Source organism: Dendropsophus ebraccatus, chromosome 1 (assembly GCF_027789765.1).
Source record: "Dendropsophus ebraccatus isolate aDenEbr1 chromosome 1, aDenEbr1.pat, whole genome shotgun sequence".
NCBI classification, from domain to species: domain Eukaryota; kingdom Metazoa; phylum Chordata; class Amphibia; order Anura; family Hylidae; genus Dendropsophus; species Dendropsophus ebraccatus.
In genome coordinates, this window is record NC_091454.1 from 27740106 (window position 1) to 27757458 (window position 17353).

General features: G+C 43.2%; 1 protein-coding gene across 2 annotated transcripts in view; it reads left to right on the forward strand.

Annotated features, from left to right (window-relative positions):
* MGAT4B (alpha-1,3-mannosyl-glycoprotein 4-beta-N-acetylglucosaminyltransferase B) overlaps positions 1-17353 on the forward strand; it is a 283704-nt gene that overhangs the window by 189283 nt on the left and 77068 nt on the right. For both annotated transcript variants that reach the window (XM_069969165.1, XM_069969166.1), the window contains exons 5-8: positions 3615-3661; positions 8570-8683; positions 11347-11422; positions 14468-14582. In XM_069969165.1, coding sequence (XP_069825266.1) covers positions 3615-3661; positions 8570-8683; positions 11347-11422; positions 14468-14582 — 352 coding nt within the window. The remainder of the gene's footprint in view (positions 1-3614; positions 3662-8569; positions 8684-11346; positions 11423-14467; positions 14583-17353) is intronic.

Sequence of the window (17353 nt, forward strand, 5' to 3'; positions counted from 1 at the left end):
CAATTATCGTTCGAAAAATCGTTAAATCGTTCGGATTTGAACGATAATCGTTTCATGTAATAGCAGGCAACGATTAAATGACCAACAAGAAATCGTTGATTGTTTAATAGGATCCGGACCTATTTTTATAAAAATAACGAAGAAAAATAGTGGTGGTCAGCTCACCTCTTGTTTGACCTGTTTACCGCACATGAGCTGTTTTTACTCTTTGGTATGAAATAAAGATTTTTGTATATTTTTAACACGGAGTGCTGGGACCATCACTTTCTGTTACCTATTAAGACACACGCTGCCCATACCTTCACTACGACGCCATGGGCATCAGCACATGTGATGCGCTGCGCACACAGGTTGCTGCCCACATGATACACCATGACGCCGCCGGCGTCAGCACATGTGACAGCCCACACACCTCTTATATACCGGGCAACTGCGCACCTCAGCACACGCCACGATCCAACCTCGCCAGCCACGCTCAGCGCTGCTGAAAAAAAGGTAATCATCTACACAATATAATACTAGCATGTCACCCCGGAACTCTCCATGACATATCCTTTACATACCCATTTTTATTAACAGCAACACATCCTCATCCACAAGGATTCATCCGGATTCCATTGTGCATTCACCATACAGGTAGTTATCATGATCAGATTCTGATGTATGTCTTTCATGTGTCCCTCTTGTGTGTCCTTTGCATGTGCCCCTTACCATTACCCCTCCTCCCATCCTGACTGACAATTTAGGACTTAAGCCCCTATTCCACGGGCCGTCTAGAAGAGCAAACGAGTGCTCTCAGCCGCTATTCAACGCGGCTGCAGCCAGCGGGTGAGTGTGGGAGGGGCGGCGGGGAGCTGCGTAGGGCTGCCCGGGTGATCGCTGATCGACCGCGCAGCCCATAGGATACAGCAGCGTCTGCTGCCGATGCTCCTATTCAACGGAGCGACGGCAGCAGATCGTTGCTGTATCAGTCGCTTGTTTTTCAACATGTTGAAAAACAAGCGACTGCATGAACGATGTCGGCTGATCGTTGCACTCTATTCCACGGGACGATTATCGCCTGTAGCGGCCGATATCGGCCGAATACGGACGATAATCGTTCCGTGGAATAGGGCCTTAACTCTCTACTACCTTGTTGCTCCCTTAGACCTTATATGCATATTATGTTATCAGCATATACTTACCAGTATGTCTATTTATAGCCTCATCTATGACCTCACCTGATGAACTGTCTGGAACAAGCCAGCCCACATAACCCAAATGGATGTTACTCGTCTTTACCATGCTATATATATATCTCCTAGCAGATTTATTTCTAAGTAATTTTACCATGCATTGATACTGTATAGTATCTGTTACTACATACATTACTGTATATTATTGTATAATATTGTATATAGTTGTTGGACTATTTATTCACTATATTTCACCTGCATGTGGCACCGAAACGTCGGGTTCTTTGATGGTCTGTTGAACTGTTTTCTGCACAATAAATACACTGAAAGCATCTGCAAAAATCTTGTGAAAACTCGTTACTTCTGAAATACTAATACGGGTGGTTAATAGACTTACGCTAGACATATAGACATTACAGGGAGCTGCAAATCATGTAAATACAACCAAAAAAAAATAACAAAAAAAACATTATTTTAAGCAACCTTAAAATTATAGGAACACCCGTACAGAGAGAATAGAAAAGTGTTCTTTATTGATTAAATAACACAAGGTGCAGGACCTCAAAGTAAAAAGACTTAAGCCAACTGAAAAAAAACAGATGATGGCACAAATAAGTAAAGAAAATGACATTCAAGAACTTTTGTAATTAAGTTATCCCGCCATTTTATCATGAATCGTAAAGGATCAGGCCTCAATTTGTCTATCTTAAAGGTATCAAAAAGCATGGTTCAGTCTTTTATTCCTGACTCTCTATAGCAGGAATGGGGAACCCTCAGAAGGCTGAAGGTTCCCCATCCTTTATAATCGGCTTATTTTCAAGGGATCTTCCTAATGCTAGTATTTTATTTGCATTCACTATATATGATGGGGGAATCTCCTTCCATCTATGTTAAATGGATGCCTAACAGTGGCATCTGTCACCCATTGACTAGTTCTGAATTTGTTTAATAAATAAGTCGTGAGATATTTCATGACATATCTGGATGTTATTATAGCCTATGGGTGATGGATGTCATTGTTAGCCATCAGTTTAACGCATCTGTCAACTGTAGGCTATAGCGGCATCTATTTATCATATACATCACTGTTGTAAAGCTCATAATGTATACATTTAATCAGCGTCTGTGAAGAATGGCGCACAGTGACATCTGTCAGCCATTGGCTACCGTGTTAGGAAGAAACGTGTGTATTTATAGGATAGAATAGCATGGTTACCCATTACATTTTAGGTCTCGGTGTTAAAGTGACCCCCCTTCCCCCCAAACCGCTTGTACCATTGGATAGTTGCTTTTAATCCAAGATCTGTCCTGGGGTTCGTTCGGCAGGTGATACAGTTATTGTCCTATAAAACTACTTTTAATAACTTTACTGTGTCAAATTGGCGTGGCCGAGAGTGTGCGTGCCCTAGGTTTGCACCGCCTCTCCGCTCCTCCCCGCCTTCTTCACCTTTAGGAATGGCCCAGCCAGGATTTCTCCTGTTCATCACTTGTCTGAAAACTGCATATGTGCTGGATTGTTAAGGCCCATGTGCAGTGTTCATGAATAGGAGAAATCCTGTGGTATACCTAATGATGAAGAGGGCAGGGAGGAGGGACGTAGAGGCAATGCAAGCCTAGGGCAAGGTTATTCTAGGCCATGCAAATTTGACACAGGGCTGCAAGTTTCAAAGTTGTTTTTTAGGACAATAACGGCATCACCTGCTGATAGGCCCCCTACAGATCTTGGATATAAAAGCAGCTATCCAAAGGTACAAGCGGTGTAGGGGAGGGAGATTGTGGGTACATAGTCACTTTTAAGAGGATCTGTAGCCAACTCTCCCCCCTGCACCAAAAAAAAAATAAAAAAAATTAAGATGGTATGCAATTAAATATTTTAGGGTGTCTTGAATACAGTGTATTTTGATATGCGCTCCCATTCCAGAGATATAAGATTTATAGTTTGTTGAACAATTCTGTAAATAGTCAGATGGGCGTGAACTTCATTTCAATAATGTGAGGGAATATCAAGGGATGGGTGTGATTATACAGTCATGGGTGTGAATGATGTACATTAAGGGGTGTGCATGTCTAATACATACCCCCTGACTGTATTATCACCTCCATCATATTATGGTTACTTTAATTATTTAAAATAAAGTTAAGGGGGTACTCACATGTTCTGCAATTACAGTCCGTGCCTGGACGATGTGCTATGGAGCGGAATTTAGAACTCACTACATCAAGCTCTGAAACTGTTTAAATCTTTGCGCTACTGTACTGACACAGTCACTCGGCTGTGTCAGTACAGTAGCACGTAAATATAAACTATTTCAGAGCTCTCGGCATCTTTAGGAATGATAATATGAGAATAGTTGAACAGGAGGCTTACATTAACAATATTTTCAATACCCAGTGAGATTTTCTTCATGTAAATCTATGTGTTTGTGTTTTCTCTTGCAGACTGATGCTCAGTATGCGACCTCAGTGGCTGACAACATAAAAAGCCTGTAAGTTTCTAATATTTTTCCTTCTTTTTCTATTTCTCTGTGTATCCCAATACTTGCATTGATTTCCAGTTCATGAAAATGCACAGTTCTTCTGCAACACAAAGCCAGCACATAATACCTAATATAATGACAAGGGTGTAAACTCTACGGGGGCTTGAGCATACGAATGGGGCGAGCCATCATTTCACATTCTTATGAGCACAGTTATTTCTTCGCCTTGCCCTTGAAATGTTAGTACGGCTTTTGAGAACATTTATGGGAGATCTTGGCATGACTCCGTTGCTTTAATTTGAGCAGTTTGTGCTCCGCTCTTAACAATCTAGGAGTAAAAAGTCTTCTGAATGGATTGGATGAAAGAATTTGGACCTGCTTCATAAAGCATTTTACTGGAGGAAGCCTATTGGGGAGAGTTAACCATATAATCTTTAGCAATAAACCTCCTTGGCAGGTGGTGAATTGAGTGTTTGCACTAGGGACAAGAATAATGTATAGAGCAGAACAAGTTCTGAAACAAAATTAGGGTTTTAGATTTTGACAAAGGGAGCCGAAGAGAAAAAAAAAATCAATTTGCCGCATAGTGCATGACCATACGTATTTCAAGAGTTGTGCAAAACTATCATGGTCATGCTGAAAGATGTCCCTCACAGCTCCACGCCATGCTTTTAGTGTATATTTGCTATAAATCTACCAACACATATGGAAAATTGCTTTTTTTCCCTGCACTTACTACTGCATAAAGGATAAAATGGTGATGTCACGACCCGACTCCCAGAGCTGTGCGGGCTGTGGCTGCTGGAGAGGATGATGGCAGGGGGACACTGAGGGACACAGGGCACTGGAGGGACACTGAGCATCCCCCTGCCATCATCCTCTCCAGCAGCCACAGCCCCCACAGCTCTGGGAGTCGGGTCGTGACATCACCATGTTATCCAGGAAGTGACATCACCATTTTATCCAGGAATTGAAGCCTTGATGCAGTAGTAAGTGCAGGGAAAAAGCACTTTATAAGCATTTCACGTAATAAGTGTATATTAGTAATTTGTATAACTTTTGGGGGGCAATACAATACTTTAATAAAAATGTTCTCCTTGAAGGTACTTTTGACATATGAATCCCCCCTTCACCAATAATGAAGTCCTCCATAGCAGTTGTTCTTTGTAGTGGCTCTTCATTCTTACTAATGGAGTGTCTTAAACATGACACCCTCTAAAATGTTTAAATGTCCTAAGGGCATACATCTGGGGTTTGTACAATTGGGAAAATCCCTTTAAGGCTTTGAAGTGGTGTTACTAGTGAATGGAAGGGAAAGTAGAAAGCTCCCTAGAAGGCTATGTAGTCTAGGGGTGAACCTACATTGCAGGTATTACTGGAGTAGTGTACAGTATGTTGGGGTCGGACTTTTGAATAGATGCATATAACAACTATTGTACATGAACTGAAATATGGTTGATGACCATGAACAGTAAAGCCTTGTATGTGTCTTTGCATCCACCCCAACCCCCAATGACATTGCTCTACGATCTTTAATCCATAACACATTTGAGCTCACCCTATATACCTGCTCAGTATGTGGAAAAACCTTGCGGTCATGATGCGGCCCATTCTTCATTTCATCTCACCTCCCACCTATCGATATCGCATTTGGAGGCCTAATAACCCTTTAAATGAATCAATTATTACCGCCATGAATCATCATGGCAGCTCCGTACGCACTTTAAGCTATGGATATTGAAAAGAATTCTAGTGGGCGGCCGTTCCGAAGCACCAGGCAAGACAGCAGAAGTCTTTATTGTTTCATATTTCCAAAGCAGGTATGAAAGTATTGATCCTTAACCCTTGGCTAGGCCTCCTATTATAAATCCTGCATCACAAGGTCACGTTTGTAGTCTTGGCCTGTACACTTTTATGCTGGAAATATTCAGTTTTAGTAAATATAAATTTCTGCGAAATAAATGGATGGAGGACTTGGTAGAATTTCTCTGTAGCAGGGTACAGCGTGCCGGAGCTGCCACATCGGATCTGCGTAGGGCATTGCATTTGGCACTTTCCAATCAAGTGAAATCCCTCATCTGTAAAATAAAAAGCCTGAAAGCCCTCTTGAAACTCAAACATAAGTGAGAAAAGGACTTCCCTTCTGCCTAAGGCCCCTTTTAGAGAGCTGAAACTACAGCATGTGATGTGACGGGCAGTTCCTGCCAACACGCCACATAATGGATGGTTATCAGAGGATAATGGGCTTCTTGTAATGGGTTCATTGTGTAGTGCCGGCTGCTGAAATTACCAGAAGTTATCTAAGAATGTGCTTTGTTCCCAGTGCATTGATTTCTCCTTTATTTCTGTTTTGATGGACAAGACATCAGTCAGCGGGCGCTTTACACTGACCCCATAGGTAGCTCCAGCAATCACCCATAAGAGCGCCGGCTTTCAGCTCACACGCTGCTACTTTAAAGCTGTTTAACTTCATTGTTCGGGATTGACCCGAATGCATCATTCTTTTTTTTTTTTTCCTTTTGCATTCACCAAAACTAAATCACTGAATATTAATGCACTAGATGTAAAGTCATGCCTCTACTGATTCAACATTAAATCAGAGTGGACTTAAAGGGGTATTCCATGTTTGTTTTTATCTGATCCAACCTCTGGGACCATCACTGTTGGTGAGAATGAAGGGACCGTCACTGGTGGGGAGAATGAAGGGACCGTCACTGGTGGTGAGAATGAAGGGACCATCACTGGTGGTGAGAATGAAGGGACCATCACTGGTGGTGAGAATGAAGGGACCATCACTGTTGGTGAGAATGAAGGGACCGTCACTGGTGGGGAGAATGAAGGGACCGTCACTGGTGGTGAGAATGAAGGGACCATCACTGGTGGTGAAAATGAAGGGACCATCACTGGTGGTGAGAATGAAGTGACCGTCACTGGTGGTGAGAATGAAGGGACCGTCACTGGTGGTGAGAATGAAGGGACCATCACTGTTGGTGAGAAGGAAGGGACCGTCACTGGTGGTGAGAATGAAGGGACCATCACTGTTGGTGAGAATGAAGGGACTGTCACTGGTGGTGAGAATGAAGGGACCGTCACTGGTGGTGAGAATGAAGGAAACATCACTGGTGGTGAGAATGAAGGGACCATTAATTACTGTTGGTGAAAATGAAGGGACCATCACTGGGGGTGAGAATGAAGGGACCGTCACCTGCTACTTTAAAGCTGTTTAACTTCATTGTTCGGGATTGACCCAAATGCATCATTCTTTTTTTTTTTTTTTCCTTTTGCATTCACCAAAACTAAATCACTGAATATTAATGCACTAGATGTAAAGTCATGCCTTTACTGAATCAACATTAAATTAGAGTGGACTTAAAGGGGTATTCCATGTTTGTTTTTATCTGATCCAACCTCTGGGACCATCACTGTTGGTGAGAATGAAGGGACCATCACTGGTGGTGAGAATGAAGGGACCATCACTGGTGGTGAGAATGAAGGGACCATCACTGGTGGTGAGAATGAAGGGACCGTCACTGGTGGTGAGAATGAAGGGACCATCACTGGTGGTGAGAATGAAGGGACCGTCACTGGTGGTGAGAGTGAAGGGACCGTCACTGGTGGTGAGAATGAAGGGACCGTCACTGGTGGTGAGAATGAAGGGACCATCACTGGTGGTTAGAATGAAGGGACCATCACTGTTTGGGAGAATGAAGGGACGATCACTGTTGGTGAGAATGAAGGGACCATCACTGTTGGTGAGAATGAAGGGACCATCACTGGTGGTGTGAATAAAGGGACCATCACTGGTGGTGAGAATGAAGGGACTATCACTGTTGGTGAAAATGAAGGGACCATCACTGTTGGTGAGAATGAAGGGACCATCACTGTTGGTGAGAATGAAGGGACCGTCACTGGTGGTGAGAATGAAGGGACCATCACTGGTGGTGAAAATGAAGGGACCGTCACTGTTGGTGAGAAGGAAGGGACCATTAATTACTGTTGGTGAAAATGAAGGGACCGTCACTGGGGGTGAGAATGAAGGGACCGTCACTGGTGGTGAGAATGAAGGGACCGTCACTGGTGGTGTGAATAAAGGGACCATCACTGGTGGTGAGAATGAAGGGACCGTCACTGGTGGTGAGAATGAAGGGACCGTCACTGGTGGTGTGAATAAAGGGACCATCACTGGTGGTGAGAATGAAGGGACCGTCACTGGTGGTGTGAATAAAGGGACCATCACTGGATGGTGAGAATGAAGGGACTATCACTGGATGGTGAGAATGAAGGGACCATCACTGGATGGTGAGAATGAAGGGACCATCACTGGATGGTGAGAATGTCTGACCTCTTGGACTCTCACAGATCCTGAGAATAAATTGGCTGCCCCACTAAGAATGAACACCAGCACTGCCAAGCCTCTCTCAGGATTGTGGGGGGATTCCACAAGTAGGACCCCCATGATCACAAAGTGATGTCATATTCTGGTGTCATTCCATCAGTTTATAAAATGAGAGTTACTTTTTAAGATTACAGATTATTTAAAGGGGCTGTCCCAGGTTTTTTTTAGAACTGTGCTAAGGCTACATAGAAAAACAACATATACGTTCCTTCCTTTTCCCGCTGTCCTTCTCGCAGAGCTTTCAATTCTGGATTTGCAGCCAGCATGTCCAATTGTAACTCAACCAATCAGTGGTAAGGCAAGGCACCACCTAGCCAATGACTGGTTGATGGGCAATTGTTTGTGCCGACCATAATCCTGGGAGTGCTGCAAAGGAGCAGTGGGGGGAGCAGGGAAGGTGAGTATGTTATTTTTATCTTTAGATCCTGCCTGGTCACAGTTCTAAAAAAAATATATCTCTGGGATGCCCCTTTAAGAAAACATATGGGAAAAATATTTGATTTCTCCTTCTTGTATTTTAGATTCCCAAATGAAATCCAGTCAGGCCTTCTAGAAGTCATATCTCCGTCACCCCATTTTTACCCAGATTTCTCACGGCTACGAGAATCCTTTGGAGACCCCAGAGAACGTGTGAGGTAAACAAAAACAAAAAAAATCTCTTTTTTTTTCCCCCTTACTGATTATTCCCGTGATTGAACGTCACGTTAATCTATCCCGCTGGCACAGCAGGCGTAATGGAATGAAAGATAATGATAATTTTGGCTCCCATTTTGTAACGTGAGGCATATTAGGTAACGCTGACCTCTAAATTTGGCTCCTGAGCTCTGAAGCGATTCACAAGTCACAAAAACACTTTTTGTGTTACATGAAGATTACAGATGACTTTGTTCTTCATTCCAGTGTTCAGCTCATCAGCAAGGAATGTAATGTCCCGGCTCATTGCCGCTAACAGAGGTTACTAATGGACATTTGGCTTGTCACTTGAGATCTGCTGCCTGTTATTCTACATGCTCTCTTTGTATATGTTATGCTTTTAGTTTTGGGCTCTGTGATAGTCACGTTGTTGCTTGATACAGTACACAAGTCCCTGCCTCTAACTTGTGGATATACACTGTTTTGTCATTTAAGGGGTGCTCCGACTTCAGGTACAAAACCAATAAACATGCTGCAGAAGTATAAAATGTTTGCTTTGGGGTCTTAGTACTGTACTTTCCTGTACAATTCCCAAAATGCATTGCTTTCCTAGAGCTATCCATCACAGTTCTACCACCCCACCTACTCCCCTCCCACAGTCCTCCTGACTGTTTTTCTCTCAGGGCTGTTGCAGAACACTGCAGACTATTGCATCATTAACAGGATTGCAGCACCTGCTGTATCATTCCCTGTCTGCTCCTTCTGTAGCATCATTGATCACAAGGCAGCATGCTGTAAGCACACCTAATTCTCCCTAAATGTCACCATAAAATATACGTTGGAAGATGATGTCTCGGGGGAGAGAGAGAGAAGCTGGGGAAATGGAGAGAGTACCTCACTAAAACAGCATATTATTATTGAAATACATTTTTATATGGAATACCTTAGCCGTTATTCTGCTTCAGTTATATGGTCCTTATTGGTTGAATAAGATGGTCTCTTCAGAGGCCCCTCATGAGGGGCGTAACTAGAAAGGGCTGGGCCCCATAGCAAACTTTGGATTGGGCCCCCCTCCTTACCCCTGTAGGTAATCCTCCTGTTTGTTAGCCCTTTGCTCTGGTATCCCCTGGTGTTCCCCATTGTAGACTTCTCCCCTAGTGTCCCCCATGGTAGGCTTTTCATCTCATATCCCCCCATACATAGTGTCCCCCAAAATAGACATGTACTTTATTATCCTACCTCCCCCGCCCCCCCGTACATAGTTGCCCTTAGTAGGCATATCCCTTGGTGGTATGATGGCAGCTAAGGAGGCTCAGCATATTGCAGGGGTGGGCCCCCTGATGTGGTGGACCCCATAGCGGCTGCTATGGCTGCTACAGTGGGAGGTAAGCCCCTGCCCCTCATGCTTTACCCTGAAGCACTGCTTAATCGTATTAGCAGCTGTGTATAACAACAAGCCCACATGAATGTCAGTGCATAGAATTCTGATTATGCAAGTAAACTATTGGCAGTTAAACTAATAGTAAGAAACAGGACCCCCACCAATCCCAAGAGCAGAGGACAGATAGAACAGGCCTCCAATAGAACAGCGCGGACAGACTTCCAATACTGTAACATCGCCATATTTCACTGCCTTTGTATTTTCCTCTGTGACGGGTTTCTTCTCTTTTTTTTCATACCTTACTGAATATTGTTAAATGATTCTCTAATATTTATACCACGTCACGTACACATGACTGCGTGCTTGCAAAAATTGCAATACGTTGGTCTATAGATCGTGGATTATAGTAAGGCTTTGTTCCAAAATGTCAGAGATTTACTGATTGCACTGGGCCTTATTCTTGAAACCCCCTGTGATCCCAAGATACAATCTCTTCTCGGCTGTCAATCAGACCCGACTTCGTTGCAGTCTATGGAAAGAGCGAGTCAAAAGTTCTGAAAGCCAGAGAGTGGAGTTTGCTGCTATGCAATCCCCCTGGTTTGTAGCGGGTCTCAGGAGTGAAGTCCAGTGCCATCAGTAACTTGTGACATGACCATAACGCTATACATGTGTGCATGTATACAGCATACAGTAATACAGTGGTCATATAAATATAAGATTAACATATAACCCATGTTTTGGAAGACGACGCCATGTTCTTTTAAAGCCAGACAATCCCTGTTATCGTTGTTTGCTGATGGGACTTTATCTTTTCCACCTTTTATCCTCTCTGCAGTCACATACTTTTGTGTAACTAAAAACGCAACTCCTGAAACCCACTTTTCTGATATCGTGTTTTCTATCGCTTTCTACCTTTCATTAAGTGCTTGGCAGTCGACCTCATGGCGTCTGTAATAAGATGCGTTTCCTAATCATGTTTTCCAGCCTGCCATTCCTACCATAGAGCCTCAGTCATTTCTCTAGTTTCTTTGTGGTGTTCTTTTTATTGCTCACAAACCACTGACTTGTGGGTCCTGCCAGCTCTGCAGGAGTCGTCCCCAACCTGCGCCGCGCTCTGATTAATTAGAAGCAAATAACATAATGGTTAGACGCTCATCCAGACACTAAATATAGAAGCCGTAATAGTCAGCAGCGCGGAAATATCCATCAGAGTAATTATCTTACACCGCTCATCCTAGCGAACTTCCCCTCCGACATTAATGTAAATCACTGTTTGTTTTGCAGGTGGAGGACGAAACAAAATCTGGATTATTGTTTCTTAATGATGTATGCTCAGTCAAAGGGCACGTACTATGTGCAGGTATGTGTGCACGCTCTTCTGCTTCGCCAGTCAAGTAGGGAGAAATAAAATCTTAGGCAAAATCAGAAGCAACAAAAACCTGTTTAGCATAAATTTGTCTACTACATTTGCTTTGGGAATGTTTATACCCCTGCGGCTGTAAATGAAAGATGTATGTTATATTAGAGGGGATAGCTAATGAAAAACATTTATCACATATCCACCAGATAATATTTTTTGGATTCTCACCACCAGTAGGCCTCCCTCCAATCTCAGCTCCTAAGCAGAGACGAGCGCAACTCGAGCATGCTGAAGTCTGATCGTTGGGCATTTGAATACCGGTGGCTGAAGAATTTAGATGCAACCCTAGGGAGTGTGGGAAAAAATGGATACAGCCTATGGCCATAGACAGTATCCATGTTTTCCCAGACCCCCTAGAATTGCATTTAACTTCTTCAGCTGCTAGTATTCATCAAATGTTGAACCATCAGACAAAAACATAGCCACTTTCTTCCAGAGACAGCCCCACTCTTGTCTCCAGCTTGGGCGGGGTTTTGCTGCTCAGTTCCATTGAAGTGAATGGAGCTTAATTGCAAACCACCCTGAACTGGAGACAAGAGTCGTGTTGTCTCTAAAAGAAAGTGGCCATGTTTTTGTAGCACTGTATAACCTCTTTAAGTTGTGCTCATCTCTAGTCCTAAGACCTCCGTTTCGCCTATGGCTATGACTACAGTGAGGAGGGGCCATGACCACGGTGAGGAGGGGCAGTGACCAGGGTGAGGAGGGGCTGTGACCACAGTGGGATTGGGCTGTGACCACAGTGAGGAGGGGCCGGCGCGACCAGGGTGAGGAGGGGCTGTGACCACAGTGGGATTGGGCTATGACCACAATTGGGAGGGGCTGTGACCACAGTGAGGAGGGGCCGGCGCGACCAGGGTGAGGAGGGGCTGTGACCACAGTGGGATTGGGCTATGACCACAATTGGGAGGGGCTGTGACCACAGTGAGGAGGGGCCGGCGCGACTAGGATGAGGAGGGGCTGTGATCACAGTGGGATTGGGCTATGACCACAATTAGGAGGGGCTGTGACCACAGTGAGGAGGGGCCATGACCACAGTGAGGAGGCAGTGTGACCAGGGTAAGGAGGGGCTGTGACCACGGTGAGGAGGGGCTGTGACCACAGTAAGGAGGGGGAAGCTATGACCACAGTGAGGAGGGGCTATCACCACAGTGGGGAGGAGCTTGAATAGAATTGTAGACATGCCTTCCACTGCTCTTTTTATTGTATGTGGACTGATAAAGTCAGCCAAGTACAGCAGTTGTGCCCCATGAACGTGCCGAAGGGTGAGTGCAGGTATAACCCCTGCTCGAGTGAAACTCCTACTCACTGTGGTTGGGCAGTGAGAAGGATTAAGGGGCTGTAGATCCCTGTACTAGTGTTAGCTGGGTCCCATTGATCAGACATTAACCATGTAGGTCAAGTGTATACAATTTTATGCAATACATATTAACTTGGTTCCAACACTGATAATATACTTGCTGTAAAAATAAGGGGAACCTCATTAGGACCTTAAGGTTATGCTGTCTAATATGCCATGAGCATTTTATGAGACTGTTGGGAGAATCGGACCTTCTAATTTAGCTTAAAGGAACTGTGCCCTGATGACTGATTCCTGTAAAGAAAACCATTCTAGCCCAAAGAACTTTTTATTATGACTTGAAAGACTCTTATCATATCTGTCTTTGCCTGTCATTAATATTTTACACAGCCCAACTATCATCGGGGGCAATTGCCGACCAGGGAGATTTGTTTTTAAAGCCTTTACAAGGCTTAATCAATAGCACGGCCTGTTAGTTAAATGAGAGGGGCCCGTACATTCCCATTTACATGGAAAGATGTGAGGATGACTACTGATGATTGTCTGCATAAAGATGGGATCAGGCGACGAATAAGAGATTTCTCTTCTGTCGACTGAATGCTGGTCCTTTTACATGGGCTGATTATCAGTACTGAGGGTTCCTGCTTGCTAGTAATCGGCCCACGTAAAAGGACTCTTAGGCCGACCATAGCAATTAATGTAAACCTGCCAATCTCAGCAAAAGTATACAACCACCTTATGTGCATGGGTGCATTGGGTAGTTGTTTTTTTATATTTTTTCGTTCTAAAGCTCAACACCAGAGGAGTCTAGAAACAGCCTCTACCCTCTCCACATTGAGAACAGAAGCAACCTCAGCCAAGCCCCCAAGTATTGGGGTCGGAGAGAGAACTGTTGATTGAAATATCTTTCAGTTATTTAAAGCGACTCTGTACCCACAATCTGACCCCCCCAAACTGCTTGTACCTTCGGATAGCTGCTTTAATCCAAGATCTGTCCTGGGGTCTGTTCGGCAGGTGATGCAGTTATTGTCCTAAAAAAATACTTTTAAATTTTAAGCCCGTGCCAAATGGGAGTATCTGTGTCCTAACTTTGCACCACCCCTCCGTCCCTCCTCCCCACCCTCTTCAGCATTAGGAATGCCACTGAAATGTTTTCTCCATGCTGAACATTGCACAGGTCCTTAACGATCCAATCCATGTGCCAGGCTGCCACAGGTGGGGAATAGGAGGCAATATGCCTGGAGCATTCCTAATGATGAAGAGGGGGGGGAGGAGGGACAGAGGGGTGGTGTAAAGTTAGGGCACAGATACTCCCATTTGGCACGGGGCTTCAAGTTTAAAAGTATTTTTATAGGACAATAACTGCATCACCTGCCGAACAGGCCGCAGGACAGATCTTTGACTAAAAACAGCTATCCGAAGGTACAAGTGGTTTGAGGGGGTTAAAGGTTATCTAATATGTATGGCTAGCCTACTTCTTTTTACTTTTATACTACTGTTTTTCCTTTTTTTTTTTTTTAAATCTGTTTTTGATGATTTTGTACAAAGCTTTTAGCACAGCCTATATGGATGAAATCATAACTGTATTACTGTAATAAATGGATGGCACTGACGTATAATGGCTGGTGCATGTCATATTATTATTGTATTGTTGCTGATCAGTGCACTTTTTCTTTCCATCCCGGCAGCTGGAGGATGATATTGTGGCCAAACCTAACTATCTCAGCACAATGAAGAACTTTGCCCTTCAGCAACCCTCCGAGGAGTGGATGATTCTAGAATTCTCCCAACTTGGCTTCATCGGTAAACTTTCTGCAGTTTATTTTTCCAGTACAGCTATGTTGGCTTTTCTACTTTGATATCAATGATGAAAGTTTGGACGTCTCTATATAATACTGGGCACTGTCCAATAACTTGGCAGTCTCAATGGTTAAGCTCCGTCTTCTGAGGTGGAATGAGATTTATTTGTAGGAAGCCATAGCATCTCACAGTAATCCTTACCACAGTACCTTCCTGAGACCAAGAAGACAATTTAAGTTGATATGTAGAATAAATTATCCCATGGCATCAGCCGCATTTAGAATGCATTATGTCCTGAAGATCGCATAACCTGAGATACTTAAAGCAAATGACCATGAAATCCTATATGGCTCAGTTTTAGTTAGTAAACAGATTAAGTATTTAGGCCATTATGTTCCTTTTATCCATTTCTATGTTTAAAGGGAACCTACCACTATTTTAATGAATCACAGAAATTATAGTTGGGGCTCTCAGTCATCGGCCGGTCTGCCAATCCCGATTGACTGATCTGTCTCTTTACTTAAAGGGAACCCGTCACCATGAGAATGCTACCAAAGCTATGGGCATCTTGTTGTGGAGCAGAAGGAGCTGAGCAGATTAATATATATCTTTATGGGAAAAGATTCAGTATAATCATTCATTGATTGAAACCTCTGATGTTTCCATGCTAAAGAGTCCAGCCCCATAAGTGACACCTCCCACAGGACTCCTAAACACAGAATGGGCAGGGATCAACATTTTACAAGTTATACTGAATCTTTTCCCACAAAGAAATGTATTAATCAGCTCAGTTCTTCCTGCTCTATAACATGATGATGACAGGTTAGATAGCATTGTCTTGGTGATGGGTTCCCTTTAAATAGAAAGATTAATGACCATGATTTATATATCGTTGTGATTAAGAGACCCTGTCAATGTATTGTGCTGCCCGTTGTTTGGGCAGCATGAAATTAGTGGCAGATTCCCTTTAAAATAAAACTGTTGACCTATACCAGATCACTTCAAGGTCAGGGCATTTATCCCCCCCCCCCTTCTCGGAGAGAGTTTTTCAGTACATGTAAATGTAAAAGAGGCTCGATAAAGTTTTTCTTGTTCGGCTATTTTAAGAATTTCTGTCTTTTTTTCCCTTTAATGTCATTTTTATATTTACCCACAAGCAAAATGCTTATTACTTTTGTGATATATATATATATATATATATATTAGTGTGTGTATATATAGGCATTATTATTGTTATTGTTTATTTTGTTTTGACTTTAATTAATGTAATTGCCAGCATGCAAGCTCTGTGGCTCCTGCTGAGCTGTCTATACAATGCTCATTAAGCACTTTGTATATAGAGATCTTGACGTAAAGGATGGTAGTAAACCATCTCTGTCTTCTCTCTGCGGAGTCCGGATGTCTGTGACATACACTTCTCCTCTCATGCAGCTACACAATTTCCATGCAGCTTCAGACTTTGCAAGGACATTCGGGAACATCCTTGCAAAGTCCCTTGTGAACCAGCCGGACATTTATAGTCATTCGGTGGTTAGCAAGTGGGTAAATTGCATCCCATTAACATCCCATGACTTCTTCTTTAGGAGGCCACAACCTAATGTGATACGTATGCTAATAAGCTTGTGCTATCTGAGCTTTAGCCTGTCTGCATGAATCCGGCTCTCCCTTCGTTATTCCATGAACAGAGTATTGATTGAACCATAGACTATAAACATTAAAAGAAATTTATGAGTACTCCACTTATTTGAATGAAGTGACAGAGAGAATACAATGGATATGAGAAGAGGAGAAGTGCTGTGTGACTTTTTTTTTTTTTAAATATAATGAAATAAAACATTTAAAGGGAATCTGTCACTAGGTTTATTCTACCTTAAATGAGGGCAGCATAAACTACTGAAAGTAACAGATCAGTGTATTACTTACATTATTTTGTTCAGCCGTTCTCCTAATATGCAGGAGAATAGGATTCTTGCCACACCCCTCCCCCCGCCCTCCAGCTGCTGATTGACAGCTGACTGCCTATACACAGCATGGATAGATAACTGCCAGTCAGCAGCTGGTGGGCTGAGTTTTCTTCTTCATTTGAACATTAAGGACTACTGGGCTCATGGACATAATGGAGAGGATTGCTTATTGTCCATGTTATTCTGGAGGATATCTTCGCATCAGCTGCACAGAACAATGTAAGTGATACATCATTCTGTTCAGCGCTGAACCTGAAAGCACTGCAATACCCGGTCAATGCCTGGAGAGGACAGAGCAAGCTCTTTTCTGTTCACCTTCTCTGTCACTAGTCTATGCTACCCAGAGATAGGGCACCATAAACCTACTGACACAGTCTTTTTAAAGACTGAGCATGTTTATATTTATAAATATTTATAGATAGAGCCCTGGATTTGATGAGAGTGACTGAGCATGTGCGTCCTCCAGTTCTTAGCTCATTAAAGTGGTCATGCACATTGTTGTACACTTTATACACCAGGTGAGGCCATTGGGTAATAGATGTCATAACAAGTGTTAAGTGGAGAGACTGAACTGCACTAGCTGAACACTACTCGACTTTTTACAGGGTTTTAACAGCCTTTAAAGTGCTATAATCTGTGCAATTGATATTACATTTAATGGTGAGACAGTCCCTTTAAATGTAGTTGTTTCCTAGAGTTTCCATTCTTGGACCATGAAACCGTATACACGAAGCTATTATTAGCAATTCACACACGCACACTCCTGTAATATCCCCTATATCTTGGCAGAGTATGAGATATTTAGAGTAA